The sequence below is a fragment of the Ochotona princeps genome, chromosome 5 (assembly GCF_030435755.1).
Source record: "Ochotona princeps isolate mOchPri1 chromosome 5, mOchPri1.hap1, whole genome shotgun sequence".
In the NCBI taxonomy this organism is placed as follows: domain Eukaryota; kingdom Metazoa; phylum Chordata; class Mammalia; order Lagomorpha; family Ochotonidae; genus Ochotona; species Ochotona princeps.
This window is the reverse complement of record NC_080836.1, coordinates 10,829,968-10,846,794: the sequence shown is the minus strand read 5'-3', so window position 1 is coordinate 10,846,794 and position 16,827 is coordinate 10,829,968. Positions and strand designations below refer to the sequence as shown.

The 16,827-nt window shown below is 51.3% G+C and overlaps 1 protein-coding gene and 1 pseudogene across 1 annotated transcript in view; both read left to right on the top strand.

The window, feature by feature from the left end:
• LOC131480291 (uncharacterized) overlaps positions 1-16,827 on the top strand; it is a 107,863-nt gene that overhangs the window by 65,214 nt on the left and 25,822 nt on the right. Inside the window, exon 2 of the mRNA XM_058664178.1 lies at positions 2,343-5,543. Within this exon, the coding sequence (XP_058520161.1) occupies positions 2,343-5,543 (3,201 nt within the window). The remainder of the gene's footprint in view (positions 1-2,342; positions 5,544-16,827) is intronic.
• Positions 7,742-7,867, top strand: LOC131480411 (U2 spliceosomal RNA; annotated as a pseudogene).

Genomic DNA, 16,827 nt, shown 5'->3' with positions numbered 1-16,827 from the left:
AGACCAGAACAAGCCTTCTGGCATTCAGGCTGCCAGTGTCCTGACAGCTACTGGCCCTGTGGGACCTGGGACTTGACCAAGTGAGCACTAGTGCTGGCGTAAATTAGGAGAGGCAATGCCGGCTCTGGCGGTGCTGGGATGCTGGCTCCGACGTTGTGGTCGGCTCTTGGGGCAGTAACTGGGGCACTCAGGAGCTCTGCTGAAATGCAGTCTGCTAAGCAGGACCTTGGGCGCGCTTGTGGTTAGCTTTCTGTACACACCAGGGCATGACAGCAGGCACTTGCCACTGCGCAGCCGGCTGTGCTTGTCAATGCATGCTCACATCCTCATCTTACATGATAAGGGAGGTGTGTAGACCCCAGGCTGTTGGCTCTGCTGGGCAGTCAGGATAACCAGAGCAAGTTCTTGCAGGTGGCCCTGGTATAACCCGGCATCCTAACTTCTCTTTGCTCTCACACACTGCCCTCCACAACAGCCCTCCTTCCCAGGTATGTTAACTCCTTCCTGTTGAGCGGCATTTTGGAAAGGATGGTAGATTGCTCCTGACTTTCCCACCTTGCCCTTGGCCAAGAGCCTCTTACACCACATACTTGGGTGCTCTCAGAGTTGGAACAGTAAATGCTATTGAACATTGTGGAATCTCTTCTGGCAAGCTCAGGGAAGCAATGATGGAAGAGGGCTGGTGGAGGATACACCTTCTGTATCCACACTGTCTGAAAGCACTTTGACCACAAGTGGAGCCAACATCCAGGCTTGCCCAACATCCGGCCTGGGGAACTGGATAACTGAATGCTGCACACAACGTTATCTCCAAGTTCAAGTCATTGTGAGAACCAAGACATGCTACACAGGAGGCAAGAAAGATGGCAAATCCTTAGGTACATGCTGCATACTCTATCCTTGTAGAACTCTAGGAGACAAAACTAGACTGTGAGAGGTTGATTCAGATGCCAGATAGGATGTCCTGTATCCCATATTGAAATTCTTGGGTTCAAATCCTGGCTTTACCCACAGCATCCAGCTTCCGGCTAATGAGGACATGAGCATGTATTAGCTCAAATAGTTGAATTTCCAACTGCCCACATGGGATATCTGCTTGAATTTCTGGCTCTGGCTTTGCCCTGGCTCAGTCCTAACACGTATCTAGTAAGTTAGTGGATGGGACATCTCTCTGTGTGTGTCCCTGTCTCTCTACTTTTCAAATGAACGAAGTCTATAAAGAAATTCTTTTATTTTAAAAAAATTTCTAAGGATTGGTTTTCATATTTATTTGAAAGAAAGAGTCCCAGAGAGAAGAAAAGACAGAGAGAGAGATTGTCCGTCTGTTGGTTCACTCCCCAAATGGCAGCAACAGCTGGAGTTGGGATAATTTGAATCTGGGAGCCAGGCGCTTCCTTAGAGTCTTCCGCGTGGGTGCAGGGGCCCATGGATTTGAGCCACAAGCAGGGAATTGAATTGGAAGTGGAGCAGCCAGGACATGAACCAATGCCCATATGGGATGGAGGCTAAGCGTACCATGGCACCAGCTCCTAAACAGACACATTAAAAACAGAACAAAATAAGAACATGGCAAAAAACAGGTGGTTGCCTGAGGAGCAGGCTGGGAAAGGACAGGGATTTCAGGAACGATGGGAACAGCCTTGATCCCGCTTCCGGCAGTAGTCCCACAGGAATGCCTGTTCCTCAGAACTCTACACTCTACACGTACACACAGAATTTGTTATCTGAGTAAGAGATGTGTTAAGTGGAGGAGTCATGCCACAAACACTTGCACAGTTCTCTGTTTTTCTTCTTCTTCTCCAAGCCGTCTTGGGTGTTTATCATATCCCAGAGTGCAGTTGCAATTCCAGCTGTACCCCATCCCCCAGCAAACCAAACTTAGAATGTACCTCTAGGGACTGGATGCCAGTGGACTAGGTAAGAACAAACAGAACTCAACGCAAACAGACATGAATCTGTTCTTTCTTGCTGAAAACACTCGGCCGAGATCTGCTTCGCCCCGTGACTCATCCTACATATTTATACTTGCTTCAACGGCACATGCCCACTCACCCTCGTCTGACTCTTAATAGGGTTGTGTCACCCAACCATGCACTCCATTTTCTCCTTACTGTTTGGGTTTGGCTTCCTCCCTTGTTTTCTGTGTTCATGAAAGGTAGCTCTTCATCCTTGCCTCCCTTCCTAAGGGCATATGGGGGAACTAATGAGACGTGTCTGAGCCTCCCTCCCTCCGGGGAAGGCAGACACGGGTGAGCGCACACACACACACACACACACACACACACACACACACACACACACTTGTCCCAGGGGCCTCTCTGACTCTTCTCTTGCCCTTCCAGCCTGCGGAGCCCAGCGTCCACCTGCCTGGTGACAGTGAGGCTGAAGATCAGCGGTTCCTCCCACCCCCCGCTGAAGCAGAGGATCCGACATGGAGCCGGGAAACAGACCAGGACGACTTTGAGACACTGTCCCATCACAGCGACAGTCGGTCAGACACCAGAACCGACCTCTTCGAAAGTGCCTCCGATGCGGAAGACTCTCTCCCTGGCGACCTCACCTGCGACGCCTATCTCCCTCCAGGTGGCACCCCCCTAACTGAAGCAGCATGCCAGCTAGGGCCTGATGTCCCGGCCCACTTGACCAGTGTCCCCTGGTCGGATACACAAGAACTAGATTTGTCCCCCGGCTTCAAAGAGCAGTCTTGCCAACATGAGCTGCCCGTCTTCGCCGCGGGAGCTGGAGGCCAGGACGCAGGACACGGTTGGGACTGCGTGAGCGGCCCGGAGCAGGTGTGTCTGCTGGCGGCGGGGTGCTGCCCACGAACTGCCGAGGGCGGCAGCAGCTCCCAGGGTGCACGGGAGGTGTCTGCCCGCCATCTCAGGGGGCTCCCTCGTGTTCCTGTCCCCAGATTCCGATCTGAGAGCTGTCCGGGTGTGCACCCTCTCCCGCCCTTCCTTCTCCCGCGCTGTGAGCTTGGTCGGAGCTGGCCTCCTATCCACAAGGCGGGGGCGCCCCCTTGTGGAGGCTCACTGGACAGCATCGCCCCCCTGGGGTCCCAGGCGTCACCCCGGAGACGAGCTTGTCGCTTGCAGCCCAGGCGTCACCATAGCGCCCCAGGAAACATCAGTGAGGTGGGCAGGGTGGAGCCGGGGCAACACTGCTGGCACATGAGGACTCTGGTCAGGGCCCATTCTACAGCAGGGTTTCCTTCTGAGGAGCCCCTGCGGCAGAACGGTGGGGTGTTTGGAACCCATTTAAAGGATGGAGCGGCGACAGAAGGAACTCCAAGACCCTCAAACTGCTCTTCCCCTAAGCCCACCCCACTAACTCCTCCACTTCTGGCTGCTGCAAGTTCCCAGGAGGAACCCAGCAGCGTTTGCAGCTTGCAAAGGACTTCACAGGAAAACCAGTTGCAACAGGATTCCAGGTCACGCTCCGTGGCTTTACGCTTTCCTGCAGAACTGTTGAAGCTCCACCCACAGGCAGCGACTGGGCCCGGGGACTGCAAGTCAGAACACAGCCCGGCCAGCCAACCCAGACAACCCCACAGCCCTCGCGGCCCTGCTAACACACAGAAGCAGCTTCAGAGCTTGGTTGTGGAGGTGGGGAGCCAGACCAGTGATGAGGTGCCAAAGCACGCTCTCCATGGGAAAGAAGCGCTGCCCATCAGTGCCAAGTTCCCACGCCACTGGAACAGCGACGAGACCCCCACCTGCAACACAGGCCTGATGGGCGGCTCGCAAGTGAGTGACTCAGGGGCCCCTGGGAGCCCCCGCACACCAGCAGGAAAGGACTCTCCTGAGGAAACACAAGAAGCAGCTATGGTTCTAGATCCCCACTGTACAAAGAGCATCTTGCAGGACAGTGCTGAGCTCAGAGCTCCCAGCTGCAGCCCTGGGAATACCCAAGGGGACCAGAGGCCTGCAAGCAGTAACAGGTGCCCACTCTTCATCATTGCCGTGGAGCACAAGGGACTGCAGGCTACCACGAGGAAAGCAGTGGGACCTCCACTGGGGACACAGCCTGCTGGCCTCCCTGCACAGAGACTGTTGCCTCCCCTCAGCTTCAGCACAAGCCCCTGTGGGTCTCCCACAGACAGAATGGGACCCACGTGTGAGTTGCCAGCAGCCCCCGCATTGCAGGAGAGAGATAATGAGGCTTGTCATTGCCCCAAGAACCAACACACAGATCTTGGGGCTCTGGTCCCTGAGTCTGCTTCCGGCATAGAGGAGGTTCCAGAAGAGAAACTGCCTGGGGAGAGCCAGAGTCCAGGGCCTGAGGACACACAGCGGGTCGACATAGGCCTCCAACCCTCTGGGAGCTCCAGGCCGCCAAGCCCAAGCAGGAGCCCAAGCCTGGGTCTGGAGTGCGACCCGGAGGATGCAGAAGGCTCCAGCGTGCAGGTCCTTGAGGAAGGCACTGCTGCAGGGGCTGTGAAGACAGGTCCGGGTACTCCAGCCTGGGCCATCGCCCATGCGCTACAGCAGCCAGGAGTGCTCAGTGGACGCGGTAAGGCTGTGCAGGAACCGGGGAAGCACTTGGTGATGCCCAAAGTGACCTCTTTTCAGAAAGGCAAGCCCTGGGCAACTGATGGCACAGGAAGGAGCCCTTCGGAGCCCCAAGTGGATGAGAACGCATCCCCAGAGCCAAGGGAAGGAGGGGGCGATGTGGGGACCCCAGGAGACCTGGCTAGTAGAAGGCCGTCTTCCCAGCGCTGCCACCCAAAGAGACAAAGGACCACAGAAAGGAGGCTCAGGGCAAGGCTGGCCTCGGCTCACAAGACCTTGACCAATTTTTTCGAGTCCAAAGTTTTTGAAAGGGAGCACCCCCAAGAGCGCCCCCAGGGGTCTCTCAAAGGTGAGGAGAAGCGCAGGTCACGCCAGAGTTCCTGGCGGACGTTTCTGAGAGGTAAAGACTCCGAAAGCCCCAAAGGGTCCTCCTTGGCGGGTCAGCTACCTGGACCACCACCCCTGGAGCCACCCAGCCCACCTCTCACAGTGCCAGGGAGCCACCGAGAGGGGTGGACGGAGGACGTGGTCAATTGTGCCTTCGGAGAGCCCTGGATTCCCCCACATGTCCCTGTACCTTCGATGTTTCCGGAACCCAGGAGACAGAGCGAGCCCGCCATCAAGTGTGCTGCGCCCGAGGAGGGCGGCGGGTGTGGGGTTCCGGGCCAAGCAGGGCTCAACCGCACCCTTCCCTCCAGCTCTGCCTGCTGCCTGACCTCTGAAAACCAGGGCATGCCCCGCAGGCCCTTGAGCCCCAAGCCCCGGAGCCCCAGGCCCGGCAGTCAGCGCAGGGATGTGCGCTTCCCCGGTAGGGGCAGTGCCGTCTCCATGGTTTCTCTGGGACACTACCAGGATGGGGACAGCGTTGCAGGCAACTGTGAAAGGGTCAGGTCCCCCACAGTCCGGACCTGCCTCCTGCTCTCTCTGCAGACGCTCAACCAGGACACCCAGCAGGAAGAGTGTGACAACAGAGGCCCCTGTCACCCCTGCCTGAGCGCAACACCCTCGCTAAAGGACCTTGCTAGGGGCGAGGTGAGTGATCTCTACTGACCCCCAACGGCAGGAGGAGGGAATTGGGGCTCAGCGTATGTTTACCCACGTCCTCCTCCGAAGCTGGCATCCCATATGGACACAGGTTTGAGTCCTGGTTGCTGTGCTTCCAACCAGATCCCTGCTAATCCACCGGAGAAAGCAGCAGAGGATGGCCCTAGCGCTTAGTGCCCTGCACCCACCCGGGAGACCGGGAAGAAGCTCCTGGCTCCTGGTCTTCCCTTGGCCGAATCCTGGCTGCTGTGACCATTTGGGGATTGAACCAGCAGATGGAAGCATTGCCTCTTTCTCTTCTTTCTCTTTCTCCCCTTCTCTGTGTAACTCTCCTTTTCAAATACATAAATCTTAAAAAAAAAAAAATAGTGGGGGAGTGAGGAGGAAGGAAGGGGAGAAAGGGAGAGAAGCCTTCAGGAATTTTCCTAAGTGAGAAAAGGGGCAGAGGAGGAAGATGGAACTGAGACGACCCCAGTTATACTCCAACATGGCGAGGGACCAATTTCTTACTACATTTTTAAATTTTTGCTTTTATTTGAGAAAAAGAGCAAGATCTCCCACCCACTGATTCACTTCCCAAATGCCAGCAACAGCCACGGCTGAGCCAGGTTGGAACTGGCAACCAGGAACTCCGTTCCAGTCTCCTGCCCCTGGGTGCCAGGGTCCCAGGCACCATCCCAAGGTGCACAGAGTCTGGAGTCAGAAGTTGGGCTACAAATGGAACTCAGAGGATATCTGAACTTGTATCTGGGTGCAGTGTAATACTATGTATCAATGTGTAATAGCCAGATGGTGTGATCTCTACGTAGGTGTTGGGACCCTTCAAGTTCGTTTCCTCTCATTATTTTGAAATGCATAATTAGTTGTTGCTAATTGAGTTACTTCCTGCGTTATGCGGTATTAAAACTACTTCCTGTCCTCTGACAGTACTTTGGCACCCGTACTATCTCTGTGACATTTCACATCTTGTGTTTCCATTTGGCCCTATGTCACTCGAGCCATGTGAATTTCTTTCATTGTTAACGGCTTGCCCCTAACCTTCGCTCATTTCCTATTGAATGGTTGGCACAGAGGGTTTTCCGGTTTTGGTTGGTTGGTATTTTTATTGTCTTTGTCAAGCTTCATCCTTTCGACTGCAACACTGAAGACAAATGTTACTATCGTGTCTTCTACTGCTTTAACATTTTTTTAAGATTTATTTTTATTTGAAAGGCAGAGTTACAAATAAAGGAGAAATAGAAATCTCCCATCCACTGGTTCACTCCTCAGGTTGGCCACAATGGCTGGAGCTGAGCTGAGCCAAAGCCAGGAGCCAGGAGCTTCTTCCGGGTCTCCCATGTGAGTACAGGCGCCTAAGGACTACAGCCATCCTCTGCTGCTTTTCCAGGCCAGAAGCAGGAATCTGGATTGGATTGGCAGGAGGATTCCAATCAACAGAAAATAAATGCTTGGACCTCACATGGGAAACCCAATGAGCACCGGTTCCCGTCCCAGCTGCTCCACTTAAATCCAATCCTTGTTTATGGCCTGGGAAAGCAGCAGAGGATGGTTCAAACCCTTGGGCTTCTGCACCAACGTAGGAGACCAGGAAGAGGCTCCTGGCTCCTGGCTTCAGATCAGCTCAGCTCTGGCCATTGCAGCCATTTGGGGAGTGAACCAGCAGATGGAGAGCTCTGTCTCTCCCTTTCTCTCTAACTCTGACTTTCTTTCTTTTTTTTTTAAAGATTTATTTATTTTATTACAAAGTCAGATATACAGAGAGGAGGAGAGACAGAGAGGAAGATCTTCCGTCCGATGATTCACCCCACAAGTGAGCCGCAAAGGCCGGTGTGCGCCGATCCGAAGCTGGGAACCAGGAACCTCTTCCGGGTCTCCCACGCGGGTGCGGGGTCCCAATGCTTTGGGCCGTCCTCAACTGCTTTCCCAGGCCACAAGCAGGGAGCTGGATGGGAAGTGGAGCTGCCGGGATCAGAACCGGAGCCCATATGGGATCCCGGGGCGTTCAAGGCAAGGACTTTAGCCGCTAGGCCATGCCGCCGGGCCCTGTAACTCTGACTTTCAAAGTAAATCAATCTTTTGTTTTAAAAAAAGTCCTTTAAGAAAAAAAAAAAGCTATCCATCCTACTATTTCAACAAGCACTTGAATTATCTTTCATTAATACATCCTTTTATAAGTAGGCCTTATAATCGCTTCTCGGCCTTTTGGCTAAGATCAAGTGTAGTAGGCCTTATAGAGGGAGTTTTGGAGAAACGGATTATATTGATGGCTCACACACATGTATTACTGTATCTACCACAGGTGGGGAAGCTTTTTTTTGCCAAGGTCATTTGAATATTTGTAACATTGGGCCATACCAAATTATCAATTTAAAAATGAACGTGCTACAGAGTAACTTTTGAGTCCCGTCTGCTGTTGTCATGGTAGGGCCAGGCCCACTGATCCCAGGGGCCTCACCTGGCCCGTGTGTCACACACTCCTCACTCCCACACTGGTCTTTCAGCGGCTCATACTGCTCTCTCCCTAGAAGCTGCACAGTATTTCATTGTCTGTACTGTATTCCATGTCACAGTTCTCCTGAAGATTGCCACAGAAGTCTTTCCTACCTTGAGTCATCACGCATAACGCTGCCACAGCATCCTCCACAGGGATCCTTGGGTCCAGGTCCTTTTGTTTCTGTAGGATATACAAAAGATACTGGGCTATCAAAGGGTACTGTGTTGTAGATATCAGACCACTGCCTGCAAGGACCGTGGCAATTCACACTCAATGGCATATAGGACTGCCCACTTCCTGACACACTTTCCACCAAGTTACCTGTTGATTTTTTCAAATTGCCACTCTCCAGATGCAAAGGAAATGCAATTTAAAAAGAAAGACGTCACAACAGCAACTCCAAGGTGCCTACAAAGACAGTGACTCAGGAATTGTCAAGCCTGACTCAGCAGGGCTGGCTGAATGTGTGGGTGCGCAATACTGACACACAGGAAAACAGACATTGCTGCAGGCCATTGCCATGCACCTGTGGGTGCTGTGTACGGAACAGAGCAAGTGCAGTGGGGCTCAGACAGGCACCTGCACAGCCTGCGCCCAGTGTTAGGCTTTTCTCTTCTAGACCATAGGAAGTTTGCAGTTTTGCACATCACACCAAAGACAGGGAAAGGGAAGAGGGAGAAAGCTAGTTTCTCTCTCTCTCTCTCTCTCTCTCTCTCTCTCTCTCTCTCTCTGTCTCTCTTTCCCTCCTCTCCCCACCAAACGCTAATGAAGCATTAACCTCCTTTTGGCGGTAGGATTGCTGCACCTTCTGCACACTCCTGGGAGAGCGGGCAGTGCAATTGAGCCGGTGTTCTGATTTTCTTTCTTTTAAGGAGCTTCTGTTCTTTCACTGCAATACCTCAAGTAAACCATTCCCAGAACTTCATGAAATTTCATCCAGCTTTGACTTCCATGAAGAAGTCTGTGCTGCTGCGGGCCGTGTGTCCACCCTTCTCTGTGATGTGTGGGTGTCTCACGGTGCACAGCCTCTTCTCTTCGTGTTCCTTTAGCATCACAGGTGTTGACTGAGAGCCCACTGTAAACCAGGCAGTAGCCCAGGGGCTGTGGGTGCAGCTCTGAGAGGGGCAGAGCCAGTCGTCCTCAAGACAGGGGGCAGAGATGAGCAAATGAGATCATCTCAGACACTGATGACTGTAGGAAAAAAACAGGGCTTCTAAATAAAAAAACATTAATAGACTAAAGTTAAGGGGCTTCGGTGGGCCCCCTTAGCTTGGAGGTTTGGGGTCTGACACTTAAAGGTGGGCCTGGCAGATCCAGTCCAGCAGTTCAGTAACAGCACAGCCATCTCCGGGGCGGGGGTTGGAGATGGTTTGTACTTCAGATGCTGTTTTTTTTTTCTTTTCAAATATGTTTTTATTTTAATGGACACATGGTGATGGTGCCTATTTCTGGGTTACAGCATGGCATTGCAATGCATTGTATGCAATATGTAATGAGCAGAGTAACTGGTGTATCTGTCACCTCTGACAATGATTTCTGTGTGTTGGGAATGCGACAGAGTCCTGCCCACGAGCTGTTTTGAGCTCTTCAGTCCATTGTTCCCAAACTGCCTCGTGGAACATGAGAAGCCATTCTTTTCCCATCCAACACCAGCCGGGATCCAAGAACTGTCCTCTCTCCATCCGTTCCTCCCATCCCCTGTGCAGCCTCTGTTCTTTGAGATAAAATTTTCAGCTTCCATGTGCATCATTTGTCTTATGTGCAGGACTTGCTTCAGTTAACATAATCTCCAGCTCCGTCCAGTGCTGCAAATAACAGCGTTTCCTTCTTTTACGGCTGAAAAATCCCAATGTGTATATGAGAAGGTTATGTGTGTGTGTGTGTGTGTGTGACATCCGTTCTACCCAAGTATCTGTCCCTGGGCATCCTTATTGACTCCATATCTTGCCTGTTGTGCTGCAATAAGCAAGCGAGTACAGACATCCTTATGGCACTTTTATTTGAAGTCTTTTGGACATACACTTAATTGCATGATGACTGGATCATACAGCAGTTCTGCTTCTGGGTTTCTGAGGTGTGTCCATACTGATTTCCATAATGGCTGCATTAATTTACACTCCCTTTGCATCCACACTGACATTTGCTGTCTTTGTGATGACATGCCATCTAACCAGGGTGAGACAGTATCTCATTATGATTTTAATTTGTATCTCCTCAATGACGAGTGATACTCAACATTTTCTCATACACTTTCTTGGCTATTCATATACCGTTTTTCTTTGAGAAAATGTCAGTTTCTATCAAATTGGCTGTTGTTCTTGTGTTGAGTTTCTGACTTTCTCAAACATTCTGAGAATCAGTCTCTTGCCAGATGAATAATTTGCAACCATTTGCTCCCATTGTGCAGGAAGTCTGGTTACTCTGTTTATCCTTTTCTTGGCTGAATAGAAGCATTTGAATTTGTTGTAATCACATTTGTCATTTTTTGCTTTCACTGCCTGTGCTGTGGGTGGGTATCGTTTCCCAAAACAACCTTCACCCAGACCCATACCTTGAAGCATTTCTGCAATTCTATAAGTAGTTTTGAAGTTTCTGGTCTCTAAAGGGCTGAACAGTACATACGATGAAAAAACTATGCATGGACTTTCAAAACTTTTGCCTCATGATTATCTTTTAATTATACTCTTTTTTCTAATATGTATTTATTTTTTATTGGAAAGGCAGATGTACAGAGAGAGAGACAGAGAGAAAGGTCCTGCTAGTTCACTCCCCAAATGACTGCAACAGCCAGAGCTGAGCTAATCCGAAGCCAGGAGTCAGGAGCTTCTTCTGGGTCTCCCATACAGGTGCAGGGTTCTAAGGCCTTGGGACACCCTCCACTGATTTCCCATGCCATAAGCAGGCAAAGTGGAGTAGCTGGAACAGGAACCAACACCCATGTGGGATCCCAGCACTTGTGAGAGGAGGATTAGCCAAGTGAGCCATTGTGCCAAGCCCATAATTATGTTTTCAAATCCCTGCAAATACACCTATCTGTAGACACCAGATTTTTACCAAAAGCAGCTGGAACATGCATTGGAAAATGGAAGGTCGCTTCAATAAATGGTGCTCAGAACTCTGGACAGGTTTTGGCGGAAGGAAGGAACTAGTTCTGTATTTCTTACCACATACAAACCTCAACTCAAACTGAATCAAATGCTTATGTGTTGGCCCAGAGTTGGGTTGAAGTGTAGTCAAACTGGCACCCATGTGGGATGCCCAAACTGCAGGCAGTGGCTTTATCCACTATGCCACAATATCAGCTGTTTCTGACATTTTTGATTTCTTAGTGATTGCTTTTCATGTGGTTTCTTTTTTATTGTTGTGTTTTGGTAATTTTCCATCATGATAAGGTTTGACTCTTCTCTTGTCCTCTTTTCTGTATCTTCTATGAATGAATTATATATATGAAGTGTATATATATATATATATATATATATATATATATATATATATATATAGTTTCCATGATGGTTATGATAATACTTTTACTTCTAATGTAAGTTTTCCTTTAGACTTTCTTGTAGGGCTGGTCTGGTGCCAATGAATTCCTGCACTTCGCTTGTCATGAAAGACCCTGTCTCCTTCAGTCCTAAAGGATAGCTTTGCTGGACACAGTATTCTTCATTCAAGATCTTGACTGTATCATTCCATTTCATTCTGGCTTGTAAAGTTTCTAGAGAGATGTCTGCTATTGGTCTAATGGACTCTGTTTTACACATAACTGGATGCTTTTCTCTGTGTTTAGAATTCTCTCCTTTAACTTTTTACAATCTGACTGCAGCATTCCTGGCTGATCTCTTTAGTTTGAGTTTGGCTGGATCCTCTGAGCTTCCTGTGTCCAGAGGACTACATCTGTGTAAAAGCTAAGAAAACATCTAAGGTGCAGCCCAGCTCAGCCAGCATGCTCATGGGGACCTGAGGGTGCGGGCTTGCAGAGGCCTGGGGGATGGTGCTGGCAGGGACAGTAGGGACCTGGGAGTGCATGCCCAGGCAGGCAGAGTGAGCCTGGGGTTTTTTCATGTGCTTGGGTGGCAGGAGGGGAGGGGAGAGCCCTATGTTAGCATGCTTAAGAGCTGGCAGTGGTGACGGGCTGAGCTAGTCATGACCATGGACCCCTCCAACACTCATGATGCTGGGGTTGGGAACAGGCCAGGCTGATCCAGGCTGTAGCACCCACAGGCACACCCAAGAATAGGGTGTGGAATAGGCTGGGCCACAACATCCACCAGCTCATACAAAGGCCAGGACAGGGCAGACTATGTCTAGTGCCCACTGGCACATGTGAGATTTGGGCCTGGGAGTGGGCCTGGTGGGGGAACTTAGGAAACTCCCCTGGTGGGCTGTAGCTCCCACTGGTAGGCATGTGAGTCAGACCTGGCTATTTTTCAGGCCCGGCAAGGTAACCCATCAGCAAGTGTATGGGTTGGATCTGGAGAGGGATCTATTGGGCAGGGCAGGGCCAGTCTTAGCTCACTGCCAAGTGCAGGAGCCAGGCTGGAGTGTCGGTCATATCAGGCTAGGCTATCACACCTACCTATTCGTATGAGCCAGGAATGGGAGCAGACTGGGCAGGGCTAGGCTGCAGCACCCACCAACAAGAATTGGTACTGGGAGCGGGCAGGCTGGGCCAGACCAGGTGGCAACATCTCAAGGCAAAAATCAAGATGGAGGTATGCCGAGCTGGGTCAGAACAACCATTGGCACATACAAGATCTGTGGCTGGGAAAAGGCCTGATTGGGGAGCTAGGGGGACACCCTAACTGGGTTGTAGTGCCCACTGGTGACCACAAGAGCCAGAATGGGAGCAATGATCTGAGCTGGGCATGACTCCAGTGTCCCTTGGCATGGGTGTGACCTGGGTCTGGGGTGAGCCAGACAGGGCTAGACTCCAGCACCCACTGATGTTCATGATTGCCAAGGTGGGTATAGGATAGGCTGAGTTAGGTCTTGGCACCTGCTGAACCATGTGAGAGCTGGGTCTGGGTGTGGATCAGGTATGGCTTGGTTGTAGTACCCAACAGTAAGAACTGGAATGAGTGTGGGGTAGTTAGGCTAGGTCACTGTTCCCAGCAGGACAGGAGGTAGACTAAGTCAGTCTGGGCCAAGGACCCACCGGTGTGTGCGAGATCTGCCACTGGGAGATGTGATAGAGGAACTTGGGGAACTCTTCTGTCAGGATGCAGTTCCTGCAGGTGAGCATAAGAACCAAGGCTGGGAGCAGCCCAGGTCATGATACCCATCAGTGTATATGTGGGTCAAGTCTGGGGGCAGACCAAGCTGGACCAGTTCATAGCACCCACTGGCAGATCTGAGAACCAGGATAAGGTGTAGGACCAGCTGGGTAGGCCAGAACAGCAGCCAGTTCACATCAGGCCCAGGAGTGGGGGTTGGTTGGGCTGGGTTAGGCTGTAGCACCCACAAGCATGAGCTGGAACCGGAGGCGGTGGGGGTCAGGCCAGTCTACAGCACCCACTGGCAAATGCCGAGGTGAGGCAAGCCATGCCAGAGTGGGCCACAGCACCCACCAATTCACATGAGACCCAGGGTGCAGGGCTGCAAGCTCAGCAGGGGAGCTGTGGGGGCCCCCCTGCTGGCCCATTGCCCCCACTGGTGAGCATGAGAACTGAGAGCAAGGCAGACCAGGTCAGATATGTGTGGGGCCTGTATGTGAACTGGGTTGGAGAAGGAGCCAGACTGAGCTAACTGTACTCATTGGTACATGCATGAGCCAGAATAAGCGCAGGCTGATTGGGCTTTACTGGCAAGTGCTGGGACTGGGGGGCAAATCCTGTCAAGTTAGACTGAGGACTACCTGGTGAATGCAAGATCCCATGCAGGACTGAGAGTGGGCCCAGTAGGAAATGGTGGGCATCTCTCTGATGAGTTGCAACTCTCACTGGTGAGCATGAAAACCAGGGCTTGGAGCATGCCTGGCTAGACAGGTAGTGGTACCCACAGCCACAAGTGTGGGCTGGATAGTGGGGCCATTGAATTGAGCTAGGCTTCAACACCCATTGACATGTGTGAGAGCTGAACTGGATGTGGAACAGACCGGACCAGTCCGCTGCGCATACTGGCAAGCGCAGGAACCAAGACTGGGGGTGGGCTTGGTGGAGGTTATAGGAGGTCACTCCAACTAGGCTATAGTTCCCACTATGTACATAAGCCAAGTGCGTGGTGGGCACGGTTGGGCTGGGCTGCAGCACTCATTGGTTTACGTAAGAGACGGGGTTGGACACAGAACCAACCCAACAGTTGCAACTACTAGTGTGTACATAGGCTGATGTGGGGGACAGAGTCAAACCCTGTACAGGCAAACACACACAAGTCAAGTCTGGGGTCACTTCAGATGAAGTTAGTTTGGGGATCCCCTCTACTGAACCACTGGACTCAGAACTCGAACCATGGGGAGAACCACAGGATCTATGGTCTGAGAGTGCAGTGTGCGTGTCAGAGCTGGGACTCCTTGGCTTAGAGCGGTGGATGGATACCCAAATGCACATGGAGGATATGGCAGTCCACCGGGGCCTGCAGAGGACACTTCATATCATAGCAGAGGATGGAAGACAGAACAGATTGGTCAATTACCCCAGCCAAGGGTTGACAGCTAATATCTGGGCAAATGATACTCTAAAGTGGACTATGTCAGCCAATGGACCTTGGAAGGATTTCCTCAGCCTTGGATCAGCGAGATTGACAGCATTCCATAACTATCAAAACCACTTGAGCAGACCCCTTGCAGCATGTTCCACATCACATTGGGGACCCTGGGATGACATCAGGTGGCCGTTCCCCATCCCTGGGTGCTGAGGCAGTTGGGAGGCTGGGTGGGGCTCCCCCCACCATCTCCCTCCTTCCTGCAGATACAAGAGAAAAAAAAGAAAATTTGGAAACAATGCTCTCACCCACTTTCCCATAATTAACCCTTTCAACCCTAATCAACTATATAAACATCAAAAATAAAATTTTAAAAAACCTGACAGACAGACCAACAAAAAAAAAAGAAAATTTCTATTTTTCTTAAAGGTCTATTTATTTTTATTGGAAAGTCAGATATACAGAGAGGAGGAGAGACAGTGAAAGGAAGATCTTCCGTCTGTTGATTCATTCCCCAAGTGACTGCAATGGCTGGAGCTGAGCCAATCTGAAGCCAGGAGCCCAGAGTCTCTTCTAGGTCTCCCATGCGGGTGAAGGGTCTCAAGGCTTTAGCCCATCCTGGGAGCTTTCCCAGGCCACAAGCATGGAGCTGGATGGGAAGTGGGGCTGCCAAGATTAGAACCGGCACCCATATGGGATCCCAGCATGTACAAGGTGAGGACTTTAACCACTAGGCTACCGTACCGTGCCCTCTATTATTGTTTCATTAGATATGTCTAGGTGGACCTTCTCTTCTCCTACCCTCACAGTGAAATGTGTGTGTTTAGTGGGGTTTCACATGCATTGCAGGAATCTATTATTTTTAAGTCTTTTTATTGTCTAACTTGGGTATTTCTCTTTAATTTTTAATTTAATTTTTAAATATGTTTACATGGTTGATGCATGCCCCTGTGGGCCTCCCGTGAATGTGAGGAATGTTGAGGTATGGAGGAAGAAGGGTGGGATAAATGTTTCAGTTCTTTTCTTTTCCCTTCTTTTCCCCTGTGTTTGCTGGGTGCAGGGGTAGGGAGAGGGCCACTCCTTGCTGTCAAACTACATCAGCACCCAGGGATGGGGCTCAGGCATTTGATGACACCTTAGAGACCTCAATGTGGAGAAGAATGTTCTGAGGTGTTACCTGAGTGGTTTTAGAGTTCTGAGACATTGCTGGCTTCACTGCAGCAGCGTTGAGAAAATCTTCCCAAGGTCTATTGGATGACAAAGTCCACCTTAGTGCATCCACATCCCAGATGCTTGCTGCAATGCTTAGCCAGGACAGTGGTCCAACCTGTCCTGCCCTCCATCCTCTGACAAGGCAGTCAGCATCCTCTGCTGGCCTAGATGAGCTGGCTGTCACGTCCCCCATGAGCATCTGGGCATGCTGGCCACTGCACATGCATCAGCAACTGCGGTGGCCCAATCCCAACAAAGACACTTCAAGGTTAGACTACTTTGGCCAGGGTTGAGTCCAGTGGTCTAGTTGGGGAGTCCCCCAAGAAACCTCACCTGGGTTGATCCTAGACTTGACTGTTTTATCGGCCAGCCAGTGCAGGGTCAGGCTTGATCCATTACCTGACTCAGCCAATGCACATATCAATGGATGCAGCTGCTTAATCAGTTCTGCCCCAGCCCTGTATCTCACATGAACCAAAGACCAGCCCAGCCCAGCCCAGCCCAGCCCTCCACAGGCCTGGTCTTTGGCCACACCAGCAGGTGCTGCGGCCTAGTTAGAATGACCTCCAGGTCTGTCCCCAGCTTCAGTTTTTCCATGTGCTGGCATATGCTCCAGCTTAGCCAGGCCCAGCCCTTATCCCATCCAGCTCCCATCAGCTTCCTTGAGGTGCTGTGGCTTAATTCAGTTCAACCTAGACTACATATATGCTGACATGTGCCGCCACCCTGTCCAGCCAAGCATGCCCCCAGCCCTGGCTCTCCTGCTCACTAGTAGGAACTGCTGACTAACATAAGAACATCCACAGTTTCCCTACTAGGCCCACTCCTAGCCCAGAATCCTTGCCAAGGGTACTGCAGTCCAGCCTGACATGACTCAGACCCAGTCCCAGACTTGCCATCAAGTGCTATGGCCTAGCTTCACTAGTC